The 21,160-nt window shown below is 42.7% G+C and overlaps 1 protein-coding gene across 2 annotated transcripts in view; it reads left to right on the top strand.

Moving 5' to 3' along the window:
• The window catches only part of mtus2a (microtubule associated tumor suppressor candidate 2a), a 52,959-nt gene that overhangs the window by 609 nt on the left and 31,190 nt on the right, over positions 1-21,160 (top strand). For both annotated transcript variants that reach the window (XM_061703286.1, XM_061703285.1), the window contains exons 2-3: positions 15,133-17,386; positions 17,533-17,785. In XM_061703286.1, the coding sequence (XP_061559270.1) occupies positions 15,386-17,386; positions 17,533-17,785 (2,254 nt within the window). In that variant the 5' untranslated portion in view covers positions 15,133-15,385. The remainder of the gene's footprint in view (positions 1-15,132; positions 17,387-17,532; positions 17,786-21,160) is intronic.

Here is a 21,160-nt window from a genome sequence, read left to right as displayed (position 1 = left end):
CTTTCTATTTTGGTCCACAAAATCTAGATCTCTTAAGTCATTCATGGGGCTTTCCTATAAACAAGTGCAGATGTACAAAGCCGTTTTTAGTTACTTTTTGCAGTCATTTGCATGAAATGTGTATGAGGTTAATCTGGAGATGTGGAGAGAAAGGGAGGGGGTGATCCAACTAAAAGTGAGTACACTGAGGACACGTCGTCCACAACCGGCCGTCTCTTGTCCTGATTGAGTGTTGCCTGACGGCCAGGTTGTCCTTGAACTGCATGCGTGCACAACAGAAGACACTCGTGTTTGTTAACGCTTTTGATTTAACATCTGAGCCAAACTATTCCTAAAATTACATGGGAAGTGTGTTTTGGGTTTTATCCGAACTCCATGCTGTTAACGGAACCCACATTGAGAGCCTTGCCATTTGTTTATTCTTGCCAATATCTGCACAGCACGTTGATGAATGATTTGACACTACATCAGTCTGGTCGCCTGTGGCCTTGGCTTGCGCTGCTGGGGATGCTGATGCACGCGTGATTGATTCATTACATGTGACCTCTGCAATGTCTGAACAACGATCAATTCAGTAGATCTCTGCCAGTGAAGTCACCAGGGGGATACGAAGTGTGTGCCTTTGAGTTCTGTAGCTCAGCAGCTTGCAGTATGATATGCGCGTGTATGTGTGTGTGTATGTGAGGCATGTTGAATGTTGCACATTGGTATGACTTACAAGGTCAATTTATGGGACAGAACAAGGGGGAAGAGGAGGAGGAGATGTAAGGGGAAAATAGAGACTAACCTAAGGTCTAGAGGAAAGAGTATTAGGTCACATGGAAGAGAAAAAAATAATATTTTTTTGAAAAAGTTCCAAGTAAAATAAAGTTGTAAAATTGGTTAAAAAAAAAAAAAAAAAAAGTTTCCCAAAAAAATGATATATGATAATTTTAGGAAAACAATATTATAAAATTATGAGAAAGATGTTTGTAAAAAATTACAGTTTTAAAGAGTGAATGTCAAAACACACAAATTCAGTAATCTAGGACCAAATGAAGAGACCCACCATACAAATTAGGTTATTAATTACTAAATTAAGAAATTAAATTACTGTAATATTACAGCATTAGTCTCACCATATTTTAACTTTATGTTTATCATATTACTACATTATTCTGGTCAAATTAACCATTTCCCCCCCCATAAAAATTATGACTTCTTTCATGTAATATTTTCACTTAATCTTATAATTTCAACAATATTCTCATATGACCTTTTTACTTTTTTTTTGGTTACTTTCAATTTGGCCCTAACACTCCTTAGTAGAAAGAACATTTTTAGATTTTTTTCTCGTTCTATTGTGTTGTTTGTCATTTAGTGGCGACGCTTTTTTAGCTTGCCTTGACAAAAATAAGGGAAAATATTCAGTACTGCAGTGGTTATTATGTCGTGGATTCAAATGCACGTCAGCATTATTTGTAAATGGGTTTGAAATAACAAAAAGGGCTGTAATTACTTTCCGAACCGTAAAAAGACGCATTTTGTGTGTGTGTGTGTGTGTGTCTGAGGTACAAACACACAAGCATGCACACACTCCATACTGCCTTTGTCTGGAAGGTGGCTTGCGTGAGCTCCTCCCCACAGTCACAGGCAGGACATTGCATGAGCAGGTTGAACACCGAGAGGCACGCCTCCACTGTCTCTCGTTCTCTCACACAGTATACATAAATACACACGTGCACGTGCACGCTGTTTACACCAAACATGGTGCGTATGTGTTTGCACGCGTTTGTGTGCACATGTGTGTGTGTCAGCTGAAGAAGTGAGCACACATGCCTAATTCTTTTACTTCTTTTTTTTTAAAAAAAGAAGTAAAAGTCAGCAAAAACCCTGCAGTCTCTTTGGAAGACTTGAAGGCCACGAATTGTAACACCGACTCTACATGTGTTAACTTCATGGGTCCTATTTTTTGTAAACAGCATAAATCCAGCGCAGCAAGCAGTGCATCTTTGCACCCGGATAGGCTAGACCGGTGTTGGTAATTACGTAGACCAGCGAAGCCCCGGAGATCTGAGACTGGGCGGACTGCGCCACTCTCGGAGTGACTCCAGCAACTTCATTCGCCGCCAATCAAAGTGGCTCCTCTCATTCCATTGAAGCGTGTTGCAATGACTACTCTGTGCGGTAGAAAACTACATGTACATGTAGTTCATGTACACATGCGTGTACAAGTAGTTCATGTACACGCACTACATCGGTGCGTGAGTGGAACATTGTCCCTGCTCTTGGCCGGAGTGGCAACAGACAATGTCCTCAGAACTGTGAGGCTGACGCTCTAACCAGTCGGCCACCGTGCCACCCACTGACATTAGCTTAGGTCAAATCAACATTACAAAATGACAGACATAATGGGTCCTAACTTACTGTAATTAAATTACTTTATTGCAATTAAATTACTTTAATAAATACTGTTAATGACATGCTTACTCTAACTTTCTCACTGTCCCATCCATATGGACGGGTGTTGTCCAGAGTTCGAGTCCGTTTGACTTTTCTTTTGTTGTTGTATTTTTGTTGCATTTAGATGTCGTTCCCCACGACGTACTTCTGTTGTGCACAGACTGCAAATAACTTACGTGTTGTTTCTCTGAGACACCGCAAAATAGTCCCACACTGACGAAGTGTTTTTTCACCGACAAGATTGAAAGAACTTTATTGGCCCTCAGATAGTTACAGTACTGCACAACAAGACGCGTGACAAGGCTAAAAATAAACTCTTTTGGATTCATACGCGACGAAGACGCGGAGTTTAATATCTTGTGTGCAGCCGATCGATCACGTCATTGATCGGCTCAGCGAACTATGACATGAAAGCCGATCAGCCGATCAGCATAAAATGCTAATTATCGGCCGATACCGATAACACCGATCAGATCGGCGTAAAGTCTAGTGATAACTGCTGGTGACTTAAATATGTCCGCGGAGCTCAGAATCTGTCTGCCTGTGCCCTGATCAAATTCACCAAAATGTCATTAGACCAGCTGTCTAGCCTGCACCGGCAGTTAGATGTGCTCTGAGCGGGTGTAAATTTAGATCGACTTTCTGCCACCAAATTGTCACTGCCAGGTTCCACCACAGATGCGCTGTCTACAAAAATAGAGCCCCATTTGTTAAAATCATGTTATCCTTAGCACCAAACCTTGAAAAACAATCAGTGTCTGTGTCAATCCTAACCTCATCTGCTTGTTAGTTTCTATTTCTATCAAACAGGGTCGGCAGGGACACACCAATTTGGTGTAGATGAAAGTGTTTAAAATATTTGTTTCCGCTTTTCTTAACATTGTGACCTTCTCTGCGAGAATAATGCATGAATAGTGACGAAATGGATGAACTAGGAGGCGCGGAGGACGACTGGTTAGAGCGTCTGCCTCACAGTTCTGAGGACCGGGGTTAAACGTGTGTGGTAGGTTGATTGAAGACTCTAAATTGCCCGTAGGTGTGAATGTGAATGTGAGTATGAATGGCTGTTTGTGTCTATGTGCCCTGCGATTGGCTGGCGACCAGCTCAGGGTGTACCCCGCCTCTCGCCCGAAGATAGCTGGGATAGGCTTCAGCATGTCCACGACCCCAGTGAGGATAAGCGGTACGGAAATTGGATGGATGGATGGAATGCAGGAGGACACCGGAGTAGCCGCACAAAACTTCAAAAAAAGGCTGGAGCCGAGATTCGAAACCCGAACCTTCGAAATGGGATGCAGAGGTCCTAATCACTTGGTCCCCGTGCAGCCTCAAAAGAAACATGCATGTTCTTAATAGACTGTGGTCATGAAAATGTTACTCGAGTGGTGTTTTCTCAGCTGTGATTTCTTACCCAATAAGTGGGCAGTGCTCCTCTGAAAGACTTTGCGCCAACCTCTTGCAGCACCTTCCCCACATACCATCTTTTCTTTAGACGGCCAATTCAACCCACTACCATATTTTATTTTCTACCACCATTACACCAAAACCTTCAGCTCACTCTCTGGTTTGCCTTCACCTCTCACTGATCCTTTGCCAGCTCTCCCTTCCCCCACTTCCCTGGTGCTCCATTGCCACTTGTTCATTGAATACACACACTTGCATATTACAAGGCTAGAGAGAAAAAAATATATCACTCTTTAACACCTGTGGTTCACAGTTTGATATTTTCTAAGAATAATAAACGTGAGTCAGACTACTGAATCTGGCTCGAGAGTCTATGTGCTCTTTATCCACGCTGTCTGCACATTTCCTGCTTTACGTCTGACTGTTTGGTACGTTTTGGTAAAGGCTAAGTTCCTCACAGTCCTGAACAGAATTTATTGCATCCTTGTCTGAATCAGCGCTGCATTTGAACTCCTCTCGCCTTTTCTTTGTCGCCTCTGAGAGCCACGTGAGAGTTAATGGTTTTCCTACAGGGGTGGAGGGGCTTTGCTAATAACAATGCCGAGCCACCATGCATGAACAGACAACTTCTCCCCATGACACCCCTGTCGGGCTTTAGGTCTGTCTGTATGATGGTCTGTAGGGCTCAATAAATCCATGAACACAAACCTGACAAATCAGCTCACGTACTGCATTCTATTTTTGCTTGAATTTGCCTCTCTTTTTTTGGTTTTGTTATTTTTCCCATTTATGCATCCAAACCCCGTCCATCCTCACATGGTGTATAGCAGAATTAATTGCCGCACTTGGTAAAAGCAATACGTCACAAAGCAATCAAGGATAAGGACTTGTTCATCAAAAGGGTGTTTGTGTGCACACTGTAAAATTGGTTCTTTTCTTCTTTGTCTCCTTTCTCGCTGTTCACCAAGTGAGAGCGTAGGTGGTGTCTCGACAAACTGTGCACGTGTTGATTTAACGGCATGTATACGTCATAGTTTTACCTTTTTAGAGGTGTTGATTGTGTTAATGAGTGCGCTATTTTTAGCAGACGCGTGAATGGCAGAGTCAAACCTTTTGTGAGAGCGGCTGCGTGCACATGAGCAAATGGCAAATCTTCAGCTCACTTGGGCAAATAAAGCCTGTTACTGGTCTATGAGTATTTTCTGATGCATTCTGAGCAGCTAGCCAACATTGGCCGCCTGTGAGAAATGTGGAAATAAATCAGCTTTTATTGCAGATGATCCGATTTCCACTTTCTCCTCATTCGTCAAGGTATGAACACCTACTCTCACCCCAAATCCTGTTAGAGCCTGCCTTGTGATGACAAACGAATTTCCCTGGGGTACAAAAAGCATCAGAATGTATGTGTGAGGGGAAGGAGAGAGGAAGACAGGTTGTATTATTGGGGTTTCTTCATGGAAGAAAATGGGATTGATTATGTTAGCCTCCTTCATTAACTCTGTATTATCATGTTAAAACATGGAGTTGAGGAGGGATTCTATTTTAGAAATGGAGTTTTCTACTATGTACAGAATAACCTAATCAGGTCCCAGATTTTCAATAAGAAAACCGATCAGTTTTAGACAATGCGAGGTCAAGGGTACGACTGGTAAAATGTCAATGTTTAAAAACTATGGAGTAAATGGAAACTACGCTTTCACTTGTATTGAACTTTTCTACCTTCAAGGTGCACAACACTTTAACAATGTCTCCTCATTCATTTACGGATAACAAAAGCAACTGAACCTACAACCTTCAGATTAGGAGACCAACACACTCTTCTACCACCTGAGTCAAACTGTTTTTAACTGTGGCCATCATAAAACCTTTATAACACAATGTTTAAAGTAACACTTGAACATGCTTAGCTGTTCAAAACATACATTTACTACTATTACTTTACTAAGACATATTGCTTGTTCAACAGTGTCTTCATTGATGAATGAAAGTCATGTCACAGATGCTCCTCATTTTTTTGAAACATTCACCGTCACTGTTTGGGTCGCAACTCGCACTAGTAGCTAATGTTAGCTGCGTATGTCACCATCTCTTCAGCCTTTTCAATACATCTTCATTATGCTCTGTCATTCACATGGCTCAGGTGGTAGTCAGTCGGAGGCTCAACAAATCATCTCTGGCTGGCGTGGCAGTGAAATACTATGTAATGACGGAATCCCCATTTGGACACCCTACAGTCCACTGCTTTGCATTTGACTCTACATACTTCAAGTAACCTCTGGTGTATATTGTTGTTCGCTTTAAACATTCTTCTCTCAACACCCTTTGAAGCTGATCCTTCCTTTGAAATAATAAATAATGACTTTTAGACAGTTTTAAATTGTACGATTTTGGAGGCCTTTCAATTTTGAGGTTCACCTCAACCCAATGCATTGCCCGGATCGCTTATTTCACATCCACAAAAGTCATAGGTACACTTTCAGGTTTCTATAATGTCTTGTTCAAGCTTATCTTTCTGTTGTTTAGCAGGACTTAAAGAGACAACTGGAGGAGAATGGCTGCATGATTAAGCCTAGCTTATTCCTCAATGAATGTTCTCACTAAGCTTTATCCTACTGGTGGATTCTAAGAACATGAACAAAAGTCAATGTGTATAAGGAGGGAATTTCTACTTTGGATATTTGATAACAAGACAAGCATGTTTTCTTGTGTAGAATTCTGTGTAGAAGTCAATTGGTTTCCGTACTGTCAAAGTAACACACACATTTCACACACCATCGAGCCATGGGAAAGGGTCTAAAAATACGCATAGATGAAAAGGGCTTCATTAGAGATTAATTACCAGCGCACAAATACACTGTTTGTGCAGTAGCAGAGGAGAGGGTGTTCATGTCGAGGGATAACTGCTCCACTGCATTTTTATGTAAGCGCAGCACTAAATCTTATTATGTCATGTGTGACCACTCCACAGCCATTCATTATGGGTATGCTCATGTCGACGCTCGCCATTTGTGTCCTCTCTCTTGCTTCCGCCTCACTCTCCTGGAATTCACACGCTGAGAGTGTGGATGAAAAAGAGGAGATGCGACAGGAGTGTGAGCGTAAGTGTGTGTATGTGTGTGAAGGGGGCGGGGCTTCACCTAAGGGACCACACTGTGTAGAACCTGTCCGCTCTCCATTGGGGGTAGGAGAGCAATAAAGCAAACTGCCAAAGACAAATGGCTTCTGTAATATCCACATGTGCTACTGGACCCACAACAAAGGCATTGGGAGAAAGCATGTGTTCATGTGTGTGTGAGAACATGCAGGTAGTGGTTGACTTTGTGCGGAACGATGGGCTTTTCTGAACAGCAACCGATGTGAATCAGAATCATTGTTGAAGGCGGCGTGCTTTGGGAAATGATCCAATTTCACTTCATTGGCCAGAACATTGTCATTTATTTACTAAAAACAATGTATCTTTTTTCATCTATCAATGCTAGTGATGTATCGTGACAGGCAGAACAATTAAATGCTCTTCCACTACATGGCAGAAAGTGCAATTAACCTATGGATTTACAGTACAATTACTGTAAATTTAGCATAAACTATGATCCCAAAACAGTTTAATATCAAAATTACACAATTACCATTAAAAATAAATGGCTTACAGTTGATTTGAGTAAAGCGTATACTTGGATACACACGTGTAGACTCTCTGTAACTTGCACTAACAACCCAGTCTAAACTTACTGTAGCTTTTGGAGTTATGGCCCAAAGGTTCAACCTTGGTTTCATGGACATACAACACCTTTTTCCACATGCATTCGGGAGATTCCAAACGTGTTTTTTTGTCTTCGTAAGTTAAGGCTTCTGTCTTGCCACCTTAACCCAGACACAAGAACATGGGAGATTGCTGTCACGTGTACTAAACAACCAGTACTTGCCAACAATTCCTGCAGCTCCTTCATTGTTGCTGTCGTTCTCTTGGCAGCCTCCCTGACTTGTTTTCTTCTCCTCATTTCATTAACTTTGGAGGAACGTCCAGTTCTTGATAATGCCACTTTTGTGCCATATTTTCTCCACTTGATAATCACTGTCTTCATTGTGTTCCATAGTGTATTTAATGCCTTGGAAATTATTTTGTACCCTTATCCTGACTGATACCTTTGAACAATGAGATCTGTCTGTTGCTGTGGAATCTCTCTGTGGAGCATGGCTTGTGCTGTAAGATGTGACTCCAAAAAGATTTCATGAAAAGCTTAACTTTATTTGGGGTTAATCAGAGGCACTTTAAATGGTGGCAGGTGTGTGCCGACTCTCATTTAACATGAGTTTGAATGTGTTCGCATAATTCTGAACACAACCACATTCCTGGAGTTATAAGAGGGTGTGCTCACTTGTGCATATTGTTTCTTTTTATTTCCCCTTCGAAAAGTCAAATTGAGTTGTGGCGGGGCGGCACGGTGAAGAATGGTTAGAGCATCTGCCTCACAGTTCTGAGGACCGGGGTTCAATCCCCGGCCCCGCCTGTGTGGCGTTTGCATGTTCTCCCCGTGCCTGCGTGGGTTTTCTCTGGGGACTCCGGTTTCCTCCCACATCCCAAAAACATGCATTAATTGGAGACTTTAAATTGCCCGTAGGTGTGAATGTGTGCACGAATGGTTGTTTGTTTATATGTGCCCTGCGATTGGCTGGCATCCAGTTCAGGGTGTGCCCCGCCTCTCGCCCGGGGATAGCTGGGATGGGCTGCAGCACGCCCGCGACCCTTGTGAGGATAAAGCGGTACAGAAAATGGATGGATGGATGGAAATTGAGTTGTACAGGTTATAGGTCACATTAATGGCAGAAAATGATTTTATGTGTCTTATATTGGTCTCATTTTTGTATACAACAAAAACATGGAATTTGAACAGGGTTGTGTAGATTTTTTTATATCCACTTTTTCTATATCCACTTATGCATGTATGCATTTCAGCATACTTTCTTGAGCAAATTACTATTTTCCTATTTAGATCAGGCTTTGGGCACATTGTGGCATCTTGGTTTTTTTTTTTGGAAAGGGCACAAAAAACATGACTGGGTGAGTTTTTCAGTGAATAGCTGGGGATAGGATCCACTGAAAAAAATGCAAACAGGTGAATTTGTGAATGGTGAACCGCAAATATGATGTTTGATTGGATTATGGATTATTGTACATTGTACACAAAAATAACGTTTTGGGGCCTGAACAAACAATTGAAATCTGTAACTCGAAGGTTTTGGATACCATAATCCATCCATCCATCCATTTTCTACACCGCTTATCCTTACTAGGGTCGCGGGTATGCTGAAGCCTCTACCAGCTAACCGCAGGCGAGAGGCGGGATACAACCTGAACTGGTCGCCAGTCAATCGCAGTAGATACCATAATGTTACCATATAAACACTAGGTGCCCCATCAAAGCCATAACTGAAGACCTTGCACTGATTCCGTGGGAAATCAGCAAAACTGTGTGCTTTCGCTCAGCAACACAGGATCCCGCAATCATATTGTTAGCCTCATAAGAACGTCAGCACCAGCGTCCGATGTGACGAATATCGGCATTCCAGCATTCCGTTACAAACAGGTCCACACAGTTTAGCCTCTGAAACTATCTGTGAAATAATCCCCTCCCCCCACCACCATTCCATGCCAGAACAGCAACCTGGAGAAAATACCAATTTTTCAGGCAGCCAGCCGTCAAAGCAATTATGGCAGAACACCGTATTGATATTAGAGTCGAACGCATCTCTCACCAAAGTGTACCTTGACCACAGAGACACTGCTACCCAAAGTCGTTATTCATATATCACATTTATGTTGACAAAGGGTATTCAAAACAATTTCATCCAAGTTGCAGATGGTTCAGGTCCGTGCGAATGCAGAAATATAACAAGCAAAATTAAATGCTCGTGTTCTCATGTATACCTATCCGAATATGACTCACAAACACAATGAACAACATTTTTGGGAAACATGATTTTCTATTGTTGTTCTTGAATTGAATACAGCACTAATGTTGTAAATGATATATGATGCTATAAAAACAACTTGGCTCACATTGCACAACAAAATATGCAAGCGTGTTGTCCTGTCAATGACAGCTATTATATCATCATTAGCAGTTTATACGGAAAATTGCCTTCATTAATTCCTTCACTTTGCGCTTGTGATTTTTTCAATATGCACTGCGACTGACTGGCGACCAGTTCAGGGTGTAGTCCCCCTTTCTCCCGAAGTCAGCTGGGATACACTCCAGCGCACCGCGACCCTAACCAGGATAAGCGGTGTTGAAAATGGATGGATGGATCTTTTCATTATGCACTTCACAAACAGCCCTCTATAGCTCTTCCTATATTAATGTCCATTAGTAGCTGTAGCCTTCCTGTGACAACTCTCCTCTATAATTATTATCTACATGTCCACATTCTGTACATCATCTCCCCCAAAGACCAATTCTTGCTTGAATTTAAAAATAACATTTAGAGGAAAAGAAGCAATCTCTTTATTTCATGTTCTGTTTACTTGTTGGATTTATTTCCTTTGAGTGCTGTTTGAATTAAGCTCTTACAGCTCAGATGCTCACTAAATTTGCACACTACTGGTTTTCATTGGCTTAGGGTTGTAGTTACAGACTACTAACATGGACACAACTGCTCTTAGATGGGTGACTGAACCTCTTGTTCACAGTCCAGGCATTCACTTAGTTATTTTTGGACCTGTTAGTTGTGTTTGGATGGCATTGTGATTCACCATTGATGCATAAAAGAATGTACAGTATGCATGAGCTGCTGGTTTAAAAGCATCCTGCTAACCTTCAGAGGTTACTGCCTCTTTCCGGCGCTGACCTTTCTTGCTTACGGCAGACCATAGGTGGATTCTGTCATTCTCATGCATGGTATTGCCATGACAACAGAAGCAGGACTGCTCTTTTTTGCATCTTACATTTATCCCAGAGGAGTTCAGATGTCATGCGCAGCACAGAAAATCTTTCTTCCATAGGATCCTACCTTGTTCACCTCATGCTCGTGACCCAGTCAATCTTATTTCATTATTCCACACTAGAACCAAACATAATGGGGGAAATGAAAAAGATAACTTTTATTCATACCGCATTGCACCGAGTTGATGTATTATTATTTTTTATATATATATATAAACGAAAACTGGCATTTTGGCGGCACGGTGGACGACTGGTTAGCACAACTGCCTCAAAGTTCTGAGGACCGGGGTTCATATCCGGCCTTGCCTGTGTGGAGTTCGCATGTTCTGCCCGCGCCTGCGTGGGTTTTCTCCGGGTACTCCGGAGTCAACATGGGACTGCACTTCATCCGAGATCACATCGACAGTGCAGGGACCTACGCGAGGATCCTGTTCGTGGACTTCAGCTCAGCGTTCAACACCATCATCCCTGAACTCCTTTCCTCCAAGCTTCTCCAGCTCAACGTCTCACCTGCCATCTGCCAGTGGATTTACAGCTTCCTGACGGGCATGACACAGCAGGTGAGGCTGGGAGAGACTACCTCATCCACACGCAGCATCAGCACTGGGGCACCCCAAGGTTGTGTCCTCTCTCTACTGCTCTTCTCTCTCTACACGAACGACTGCACCTCAACACACCCGGCTGTCAAACTCCTGAAGTTTGCAGATGACACCGACAGGAAGTGGAGCGGCTGGAGCTGTGGTGCGGGCGACACAACCTGGAGCTGAACACGCTCCAGACTGTAGAGATGACCGTGGACTTCAGGAGGCATCCTTCACCACAGCTGCCCCTCACGCTGTCCAGCTGCCTTATGTCAACCGTCGAGACTTTCAAGTTCCTGGGAATTAAAGTCTGTCAGGACCCGAAGTGGGCGATCAACATCAACTCCGTCAGAGGATGTACTTCCTGTGGCTTCTGAGAAAGCATGGCCTGCCACGGGATCTGCTGAAGCAGTTCTACACAGCGGTCATCGAATCAGTCCTGTGTTCTTCCATCACAGTCTGGTTTGGTGCTGCTACAAAAAAGGACAAACTCCGACTGCAACGGACAATCAAAACTGCTGAAAGGATTGTCGATACCCCCCTACCGACCCTTGAGGACTTGCACGCTGCCAGAACTAAGACAAGAGCGTGCAAAATCCTCTCGGAACCTCCACATCCCGGTCACCGGCTCTTCTGGCTTCTTCCCTCAGATAGGCGCTATCAATCAATGAAAACTAGAACTAGCTTCTTCCCTCTTGCAATCAACTTCTTAAACAGCTAACTTACAATTCCATTGCAACATGCTGCCAATTTATTTTTGTCTGAGTTTGTTTCTGTCGGGGCAATTATACATACTCGTGCACTCACTGTAGTAGTCTCGCCACACTGCACTATTTACATAACTGTTGTTGACCAATACTGGCCACTCATGCCTGAGTAGCATCTTCCCCATTTGCACACTGACTGAGGAGTATCTGCAACATTTTCACAATCTACATTGTCCCAGATTATCGCACTACTCGCCACTTTAAACTGCACACACTCCTTGAAGTCTCGCCGCCCTTTGCACAATGGTCATTGCACCGGACTATTGGGAAATTAGTCATTCGAACTGCTCTAAGTGCTAGAGGACTCTGCATCTTTCTGCACAATTCCATCCATCCATCCATTTTCTGAGCCGCTTCTCCTCACTAGGGTCGCGGGCATGCTGGAGCCTATCCCAGCTGTCATCGGGCAGGAGGAAATGGTTGCCAGCCAATCGCAGGGCACATACAAACAAACAACCATTTGCACTCACAGTCACACCTACGGGCAATTTAGAGTCTCCAATTAATGCATGTTTTTGGGATGTGGGAGGAAACCGGAGTGCCCGGAGAAAACCCACGCAGGCACGGGGAGAAGATGCAAACTCCACACAGGCGGGGCCCCGCGGGGATTGAACCCGGGTCCTCAGAACTGTGAGGCTGACGCTCTAACCAGTCGGCCACCGTGCCGCCCTTTCTGCACAATTGTCCAAAAATAAATAAATAATTGTACCGGCATTACCAGATAACTAGCAACCCTGTATTGCTCAGTGACTATTTTTCTCAATGTCTTTGTGTCTCAAAAGTGTTCTCTGTCAATTGACTGTCTGTTGTCGTACTAGAGCGGCTCCGACTACCAGAGACAAATTCCTTGTGTGTTTTTGGACATACTTTGCAAATAAACATGATTCTGATTCTGATTCAGGCAGGCTGTAATTGGTCCGTGGCTTCACACAAGAGACATTGGTGTTTCCTCATTACATTGCCAATAATATACGTTTTATCACACATGTACTGCACTTACTGACGTTTAACAGACTGTCTAATATATTTAATGAAAGTGTGTGACATTTAGTCTTTCTTATCAACCAGAAAAGCCACTAAAATTGCACAGTGGAGTCTGGTATGTACAGTGCCACAACCAGCATGTAGCAGTGTTGAGTTGAGCTTCATCGAGCTCCAGACGTCACGTGACAGTCAGTGCCACACTAATCATGAACCTCACCGCACGTCACTGATTTCAACCACAGGACGTGTAGGCAGGACAGTGATACCTCTGTCAGGTACGTATCATACGAATATTGTGATATGAGACTACCACAGTCTTATTACAATAAACCGCCAATAAACAAGAGAAATGAAATGTGGTTATGGTAAACAAGACATTTTGTTTTCTGGCCACCAATCAAGGGAGTCTTCACCAGACCACAACAGAATAATGGATGAGTTATTGTGGTATCCTCATTTAAATGCAAATAGCAATTGTATTATAATTTGTTGGAACCCTCGCATCATATTCAAGTTGCCACACCTTTGACAACATTATGAGCAGAGTTGCAATCATTTTTCTTATTTCTCTTCTTTGTTGAGATGACCTAGCTTTATACATTTGGCCAAAACTAGCCTGACAGTGGCCCAGAGGCATTAGGAGTTGCTATCTTTGCCATTCTATCAGCATCATACAAAGTGGAACCGCCTGCTAATGAGTACTGATGCCCCTGCTGTACCTATAATTAAACAGCAGGAGCTCTGTTTGCAAACTTGGAATCTACTCAAATATTCATTAGGATGAAATGGGAAAAAAAACATACTTGCTGAAAGCATGAGTATCCTGGTCATGCAGTGCACAGACAGGTGACTGAATACAGTAGGTTAAGATAATCTAATGTCCTGGGTTTGAATTTCAGTTGCGACCTTTCTGTGTGGAGTTTGCATGATCTCCCCATGGAGACTAATTGTCCATGTGTGAATGTGATTGTGAATGTTTTTTTTTTTGTCTACGCATACCCTGTGATTGGCTGGTAGCGTCCAGAGTGTATTCTGCGTCCCGCCCAAAGTGAACAGGCTCCAGCTCACCCGTGACCCTAATGAGGACAAGAGCTATAGAACATGGATGGAGGGATATTATTGCAGCAGTCTGTCTGTCTGTCTTAGTCTGTCTATAGATTACTAACCACACACACTATGAGGTCAAACACACATGTTTGGACTCATCTGTTTTACACCGCATGCTGTCACACGTATAAAGTCATATATTTATATTTCTGCTGCAGTGCGTGTGAAAAGCAGTTTGTTCTGTTGTTGAACATAAGTGACTCGTGGTAGAATCAGCCATATGGTGCACTTGAGGAGAGTGTTAACCCCCTCTGCAGAAATCAGGCCTACAATATGGATTCATCTGTTCTGAGCTGGTACTTCTGCTCCTTAACACCAGCATGTTTCCGCCTGCTCGCAGCATGCAGACACTTAGCCACTGATACACACTAGTGTATACAAACAAATATATTTGAAACATGACAATGTTTTTTCTCCAGTCCTTATTTTCAGTGTCTCTTGAAGGAAGAGGCTCAATACAAATCATTTTACACCCTTCTCCTTCTTCCTCTTCACCTCTCTGAATCATCCCCAGAGTGATTCTAGTTTAACAAGCAAACAGTGCAGAGCAAGAGCGAGCCTTCACCTCGCTCCTCACTCATCTCATTCCTTTATGCCGGTCAGTGATCATGCTTCAAGACAAAATGACCTTCATTTCTTATTGATGGGCATGCACCTGAACATGTAACACTCGTGCTTTTACACTTTGGACACACTATTTTGACTGCAGTTCTAGGAGATACAAAACAAATGCTGTTTACAGACTTAAACCATGTGATGCAACCAACAACTATAACAGATGTTTTCTTTAAAATTCACTTCCCTGATGATTCACACACAAAAAATTACACAATTTCAGAAATTGCTTCTAAAAATTATTCTTCAAATGAAAGGAGTTTGTCTTATAGTCTCCTTTTTTTCTTTCAGATGGAATAAACCTCAATGCAGTGTCATCACAGACTACTTGCTGAAAGGGAATGTTGAGCTGATGTAAAAAAGATTCATGAAATTCTATTTTTGGAGGACCACAGCACTGCATTACAGAAAAACCTGAACAAAAAAAGAGAGGAAAAACAGAGTGGTGTATAAATCAATCAATGGCCTCGGGCTCCAGAATTTCCTTTGGGATAGATATGGTATCTGCCTGATATCTTAGAGCACTCAAAAGAAACAGTCCAAAATGAGCATCCCAACTAATTTCAAGGAACGTGGGGTTGTTGCGAGAGCGGAAAAGATTACAAACAAAGCTCCGATCCAATTCACTCACACTGGCGATGACAATGCCAATCAATTGTCTTCTTTAAGTGATCAAGGAGGCTTGTTAGGGGACACAGGGTGCAATAAGAGCTCACTCCCACCTTTGGTATCTCAAAGTGAATCCCACGACAAGATGATAATCTGGGTCTCTGAACAGCAGTGTTCGGAGCCTGGGCTCAGAGAGATCGAGCTTGTGGAGTGTCCTGACATACATACATTATTGAGAAACCAAAATGAGGAAGATGATGATGACGAGGATGGAGGAAGCACGAAAGAAGGTAAAGACGAGGGTCCAATGTCAATATCCTCCAGTTCAACTGCCAGCTCTATTTCAATTGGGGTGAGGAGGAATGACAACGACAGCAACAAAGTGGAGAACAGAACTCAGTGGGACAAAGAGGAATGGGGAAAAAATACCTGTCAAAGTACAGAGGAAGACACTTGTGTGGCAGGCTTAGCTGAAGAAGAGAACACCAACACAGGTAGAGGAGGGCTCAAGCAGTCAAAGTCGGAAACAAATGTGTTTGTCTCCAATCTATCCACAATGAATCTTAGTGGAAGTCTATCTAGCGCCCTGGATTCTAGGAGAGATACTTTTATCTGTCTGCCCAGTTCTAAGACCAGCATTGGTTATGCCAACAACACTACCTCAGCCCAAGCTGTAAGAAGGTCAGCTGCTGTAGATAACAACCCTCCACCATTATATTATCAGGAGAAACAATGCCACAGTCAGGATGACAGACAGGATGAGACAAGCCAGTGGAGAAATGGATCATCCTCTGATGGTGGTCTTGGACAAAGAAGAACTGGGTTTGAGGAAAGGGTGCTACCACCGAGGCGGCAACAGCTTGTCAGACCCCTATGTCAGACAGAGATGGGAAGAGCGCAAAATTTAGCAGAGCGTAGTGGCCAAGGTTCTGAAGTTGAACGACCAGCCTCCGACAATAGCACAACAGTTTCACCGAGTCACTCTCACAATGGGTCAAACAAAAAGCTTACAAAATCATCTTTACGTGAACCATCTGATTTTTCACACCTGTACAACACATATGGAGTCTTCCAATCCAGACAGCCCAACCAGGCAGCCATAAATGAGGTTTTGTTAGCGGAAAAGCAGCCAGGTTTAATTACAAAGTCTGCTTCAAATACCTCCAAACCTTCCACCATGGAGAAGCGACCCCAGACTCAGTTCACCTACAGAAGGAATTGCTCCAGTCCCAAAAGGACGTTTACACCTCCCCAATCTCCTCTCAGGACACTCCAGGGCTCACCAAACAGGCAGGCCTCAATGTACCTCATCTCTAAGGATACACGTAGAGAAGCTCAACACACCCTGTCAGGAGGAGGCCCGGATGTCAAAACATCAGCTCAGGGCCATGACAGTGCTTGCATGAGAACACCAGTTAAAACCAACATAAAACCGACTGGAATACCCAAAGCGCCTCTGAACAACCAGCAAAGCACCCCCAACTCAAGCCATAACTCAAGCCCCAAAAAGAGCTCTCCTTCACCAAAACTTAAACCTAAAGGAGTACGCCCAAAAATCATCACTTACGTTCGGAAGAATCCTCAGTTCAAGCCTCAAGCTGCTGACGGACCTTATCAGGTATCTTCTTTACCAGCAAGGTTGTCCACATACACACATGGTGCAGGTGCAACACCTAGTTCCTTCAAAGATACACCTATAGACTCCTTAAAGCCTGAAAAAGAAACCAGAGGGGCACCAGTACTCAGTGCCTCCAACTTGCTTTACGACAAGTACCACAAAGACATGCAAACAAACATCCTTCCAACAGGACTGTTGAGCAGGAGTATCCGGGTCCCGGGAAATACAAACACTATCCCTCCTACACATACCCACAGTTATACAGCACCCCCAAAGCTGAGCAGCAAAACAGAAGACTTCTATGGAGCACAGTCACAGGTAGGTATTCTGTTTTTGAAATGTATACAAGTTACTAATTTTTGCTTCGAGGAAGAAACATTAACATTTTTATTTGCCTTTAGCACACACCAAATATGGGTAAGGTTATATAGTACAAGTTTAAGTATTTCATGCATCATTTTTAGGTCGCGAGATCAGCCAGTTTTAAAGAGAGTTCTGCAGAGGACCCACTACAGCTTCGGACTGCTGTTCAGACTGGAGGGAGCGGCAGTCTCTTGCGCTCTGGCAGAGGTCTACGTTTAGGCCTGGGTGCTGTGACCAGGACAGCTTCAGGCCCAATCAAGGACAAAGGACCTGGTCAAAGTCAGAGGTCAACAATTAGCCAACCAATTCAACAAGTCTGCCCAGCAGCCAGCCAGAAAAGCTACGATACCGCAGGTGAAAAACTTGTCCAATTTCATTTTATCTACCAGAAATTTTACAAACCAGAAAGCTGTTATCCGTCTGCTCCTTTGCAGCAGTAAGTAGATGTGGGACTGCTCTGACATATTTGGCCTGAGATGAAAGCACCTCATTAAAATGCATTTGCTCAAATTCTGGTTGATCAGTTTGGAGGATTTCAAGATGCACTCTGCTCTGAGGGGAAATGTCCTGCTCCAAGAAGCTGCATCTATGAAATTAAATTAATACATACTGCCCCGTTTTCACTTTCCCTCCTTTCGTTTAATTTCCAATTCAGACAATTCACTTTCTACCTCTGGCACCTGCAGTCCGATTTAAGTTGCAGTGTGACTGTCACTGGCATATTGAAGCTAGAAATTTGTTATTCGTCCTACCTACCGATGGATGGAAATTCCATTTATCACCTCCATACATATTTAAACTCCTCTCTCCCCGGGTCTAATAACGTGAACATCAAGCTGAAAACACAGGCTTGTAGTGCAACACTTCCTCAGATGTACAAATGTATATAATCTCTATACAACTAGATTTTATCAGCCTAGTTATTAAACTGCAATCCTTGGTAATTTATGCTGCTTGGCCTTCTGGGACCTGCAGGCTTTGAAGTGAACTCCAATTAACTCTTAATTAATGTCACTTTGTTTCTGCTGCATTCATCTCTCCCCCTGCTGCTGCCAGTCCTACAAACACTGTATGCAATCTAAAGTTTTGTACAGCATTAGTTCCCACTGAGATATTACCAGATCCATATCCTCTTTAGATTCAAGTGAAAAGTGTGTGTTTTCAATCAGCAGGAGGGGAGAATCTGTGTTCTTCATGCTTAAGTAGATATTTGTCAGAATCTCTACACACTTGAAGGGGGAGGACCAGAAACAGGGACAGGAGGTAAATTGGAACATTTATCTTTAATGATTCGGAGTTACGCACTTGAGAGCAGTGAGCTCCAATCTAATACTTGGACCAAATGGCTGACAAGGAGCGAAGAGGTGGAGCAGCAGCAATGATGGCACCTTCAGTCCCCGCTTTTTCCTACTGCTAGCTGCAAACAGAGCTCATCTTTTCTCTCATAAAATGTTTCATTCACGGATTGATGTGATGGGGAGCTCTTCAGTGCCCAGTGGAGAGTTGTGGCAATTGTAGAGGAAACGAGGGCCTCCTACCTTATCTCTGCATCCAGCAGGGGATAATATTTTACCCTGAATCTAGACCTTGCAAAGCCCAAAAGAGTGTGGTGCATGTGAGTGTACGTGTTTCCCGCTTGTCCAACAGCAATTACTGATTTTTTGTTTTGCCTCCCTCGTGTATTTTCCTGATTGATTGGCTGACTGAAGGATTTATTGTCAAAACAAGATAAGCCACAAATTGCTCTATGCATTTTAAACCCTGTGACAATGTTGGTATTAGATAAAGTACTGAACATTAGTTCAGCCTGCAAGGAGGACCACACAAAGCCAAATGCAGCTGTTAGCAGCGTTTTTAATTCTTAAAATTGTGGACCGAGCAGAGTTGGAACACACACAAGGCCGCGGAGGGCAAAATCAGCACAGAATGATGAACAACTCCACTGGAAACAAATATCATAGCTATGCAGAATTACCCTTCTGTAATCATGTTCACACTGCTGAATAATGCCCTATTTCCACTAGAGGCCAAGTTTTAAAGAACACCCTAACACTTTTTGGACTCCTTTCCACTGGTTACCAAAAATAATCGTACAGGTACCTAAAGGGTACTTCAAGATCAGTGATTCACAAACAGTGTGCCCCGGCACACTGGTTGCCATTGGAAATGATAAAATTTTACTTAATTGCTCAAAAAAATATATTTACAAGAAATACTGTATCTTTGTTCCCCTATTTATGGCAGTGAGGCATAGTGACAGGCAGAACAAATGAATGGTCTTCTATTAGATGGCAGGAAGTACATACAGTACCGCAATTTCTCGTGTATAATGCGCATCCCCCCCCCCCCCCAAAATAAATTGTCAAGTCAATAGTGCGCATTATACATAGGTATAGGGTCAAATGGAAAAAAACGTCCACATTTTATAAATGTATGCCACCATCTAGTGGTTATGAAAAAGCTGTACATGTTCATTCCAAAATGCCATCGCCACCTAGAGGTTATGAGATAGGTGTACACTTTCATTCTAATATGCCACCGCCACCTAGTGGCTATAAAAAATGTGTAGCCTACACTTTCATTCCAATATGACAAGGGTACGTATGACTGCATATATGTACAGTTGTGCTCATAAGTTTACATACCTTGGCAGAATTTGTGAAATATTTTTTATTTATTTTTTTTTTTTTAATATGACTGATTACTGAACAACAACCATCATTAATTTTTTTATGGTTATGTTTTGTTTAATGATAATGATTTTCTAAAATGCTTGACCGTTTAATTTGAATCCCCTTCATGTTTTCTTTAAAGGATTGTACCCATCTTACAAATTCTGCCTGGGTAATCAAATGTATGAGCACAACTGTGTGTTTTCTAATTTACTAAATAAAAGTAGGGCTGTGAATTTCAAACTAAGAGCAAGTAAATAAAATAAATAAATGACTTAACTTCAGAATTATTCTTTCCAAAAACTAATAAAATACAGATAATATTTCATGTTTTAATCATATGGGTAGAAGAAAAATCATGCATTATAAAAATGCATTATACATAAGTAGAAGGGTTTTCCAGAATTTTGAGGGCAACTTTGGGGGTGCGTATTATACAAGGGTGCACATTATACATGAGAAATTATGGTAATTAATGGAGCCACTTTTTGTGACATCACTGCTCTAGATACCCTGCTCTAGATACTATTGATTTGTCAATAAACAAAAAGTATGTCTCATAAAATGTTTCTGCCATGAGTGTACAAGACAATTCTGTTTATTAAATTAAAGTCGGTGGACGACTGGTTAGAGCGTCTGCCTCACAGTTCTGAGGACCGGGGTTCAAATCCCGGCCCCGCCTGTGTGGAGTTTGCATGTTCTCCCCGTGCCTGCGTGGGTTTTCTCCAGGTACTCCGGTTTCCTCCCACATCGCAAAAACATGCATGGTAGGTTGATTGAAGACTCTAAATTGCCCGTAGGTGTGAATGTGAGTGCGAATGGTTGTTTGTGCCCTGCGATTGGCTGGGTACCAGTGCAGGGTGTACCCCGCCCACTGCCCGAATATAGCTGGGATAGGCTCCAGAACTCCCGCGACCCTTGTGAGGATAAGCTGCTCAGAAAATGGATGGATGGAAATTAAAGGCTTACTTTGTGTCACACTGATATGATGTGACACTACAGTGAACCTTTGCAAGAAAAAAAGTATGTCTCATAATAAGTAAGCAGAATTTTGTTT

Source organism: Phycodurus eques, chromosome 17 (assembly GCF_024500275.1).
Source record: "Phycodurus eques isolate BA_2022a chromosome 17, UOR_Pequ_1.1, whole genome shotgun sequence".
NCBI lineage: Eukaryota > Metazoa > Chordata > Actinopteri > Syngnathiformes > Syngnathidae > Phycodurus > Phycodurus eques.
Note: the sequence above shows the minus strand (reverse complement) of the source record. Positions and strands in the feature narration are given on the sequence as shown.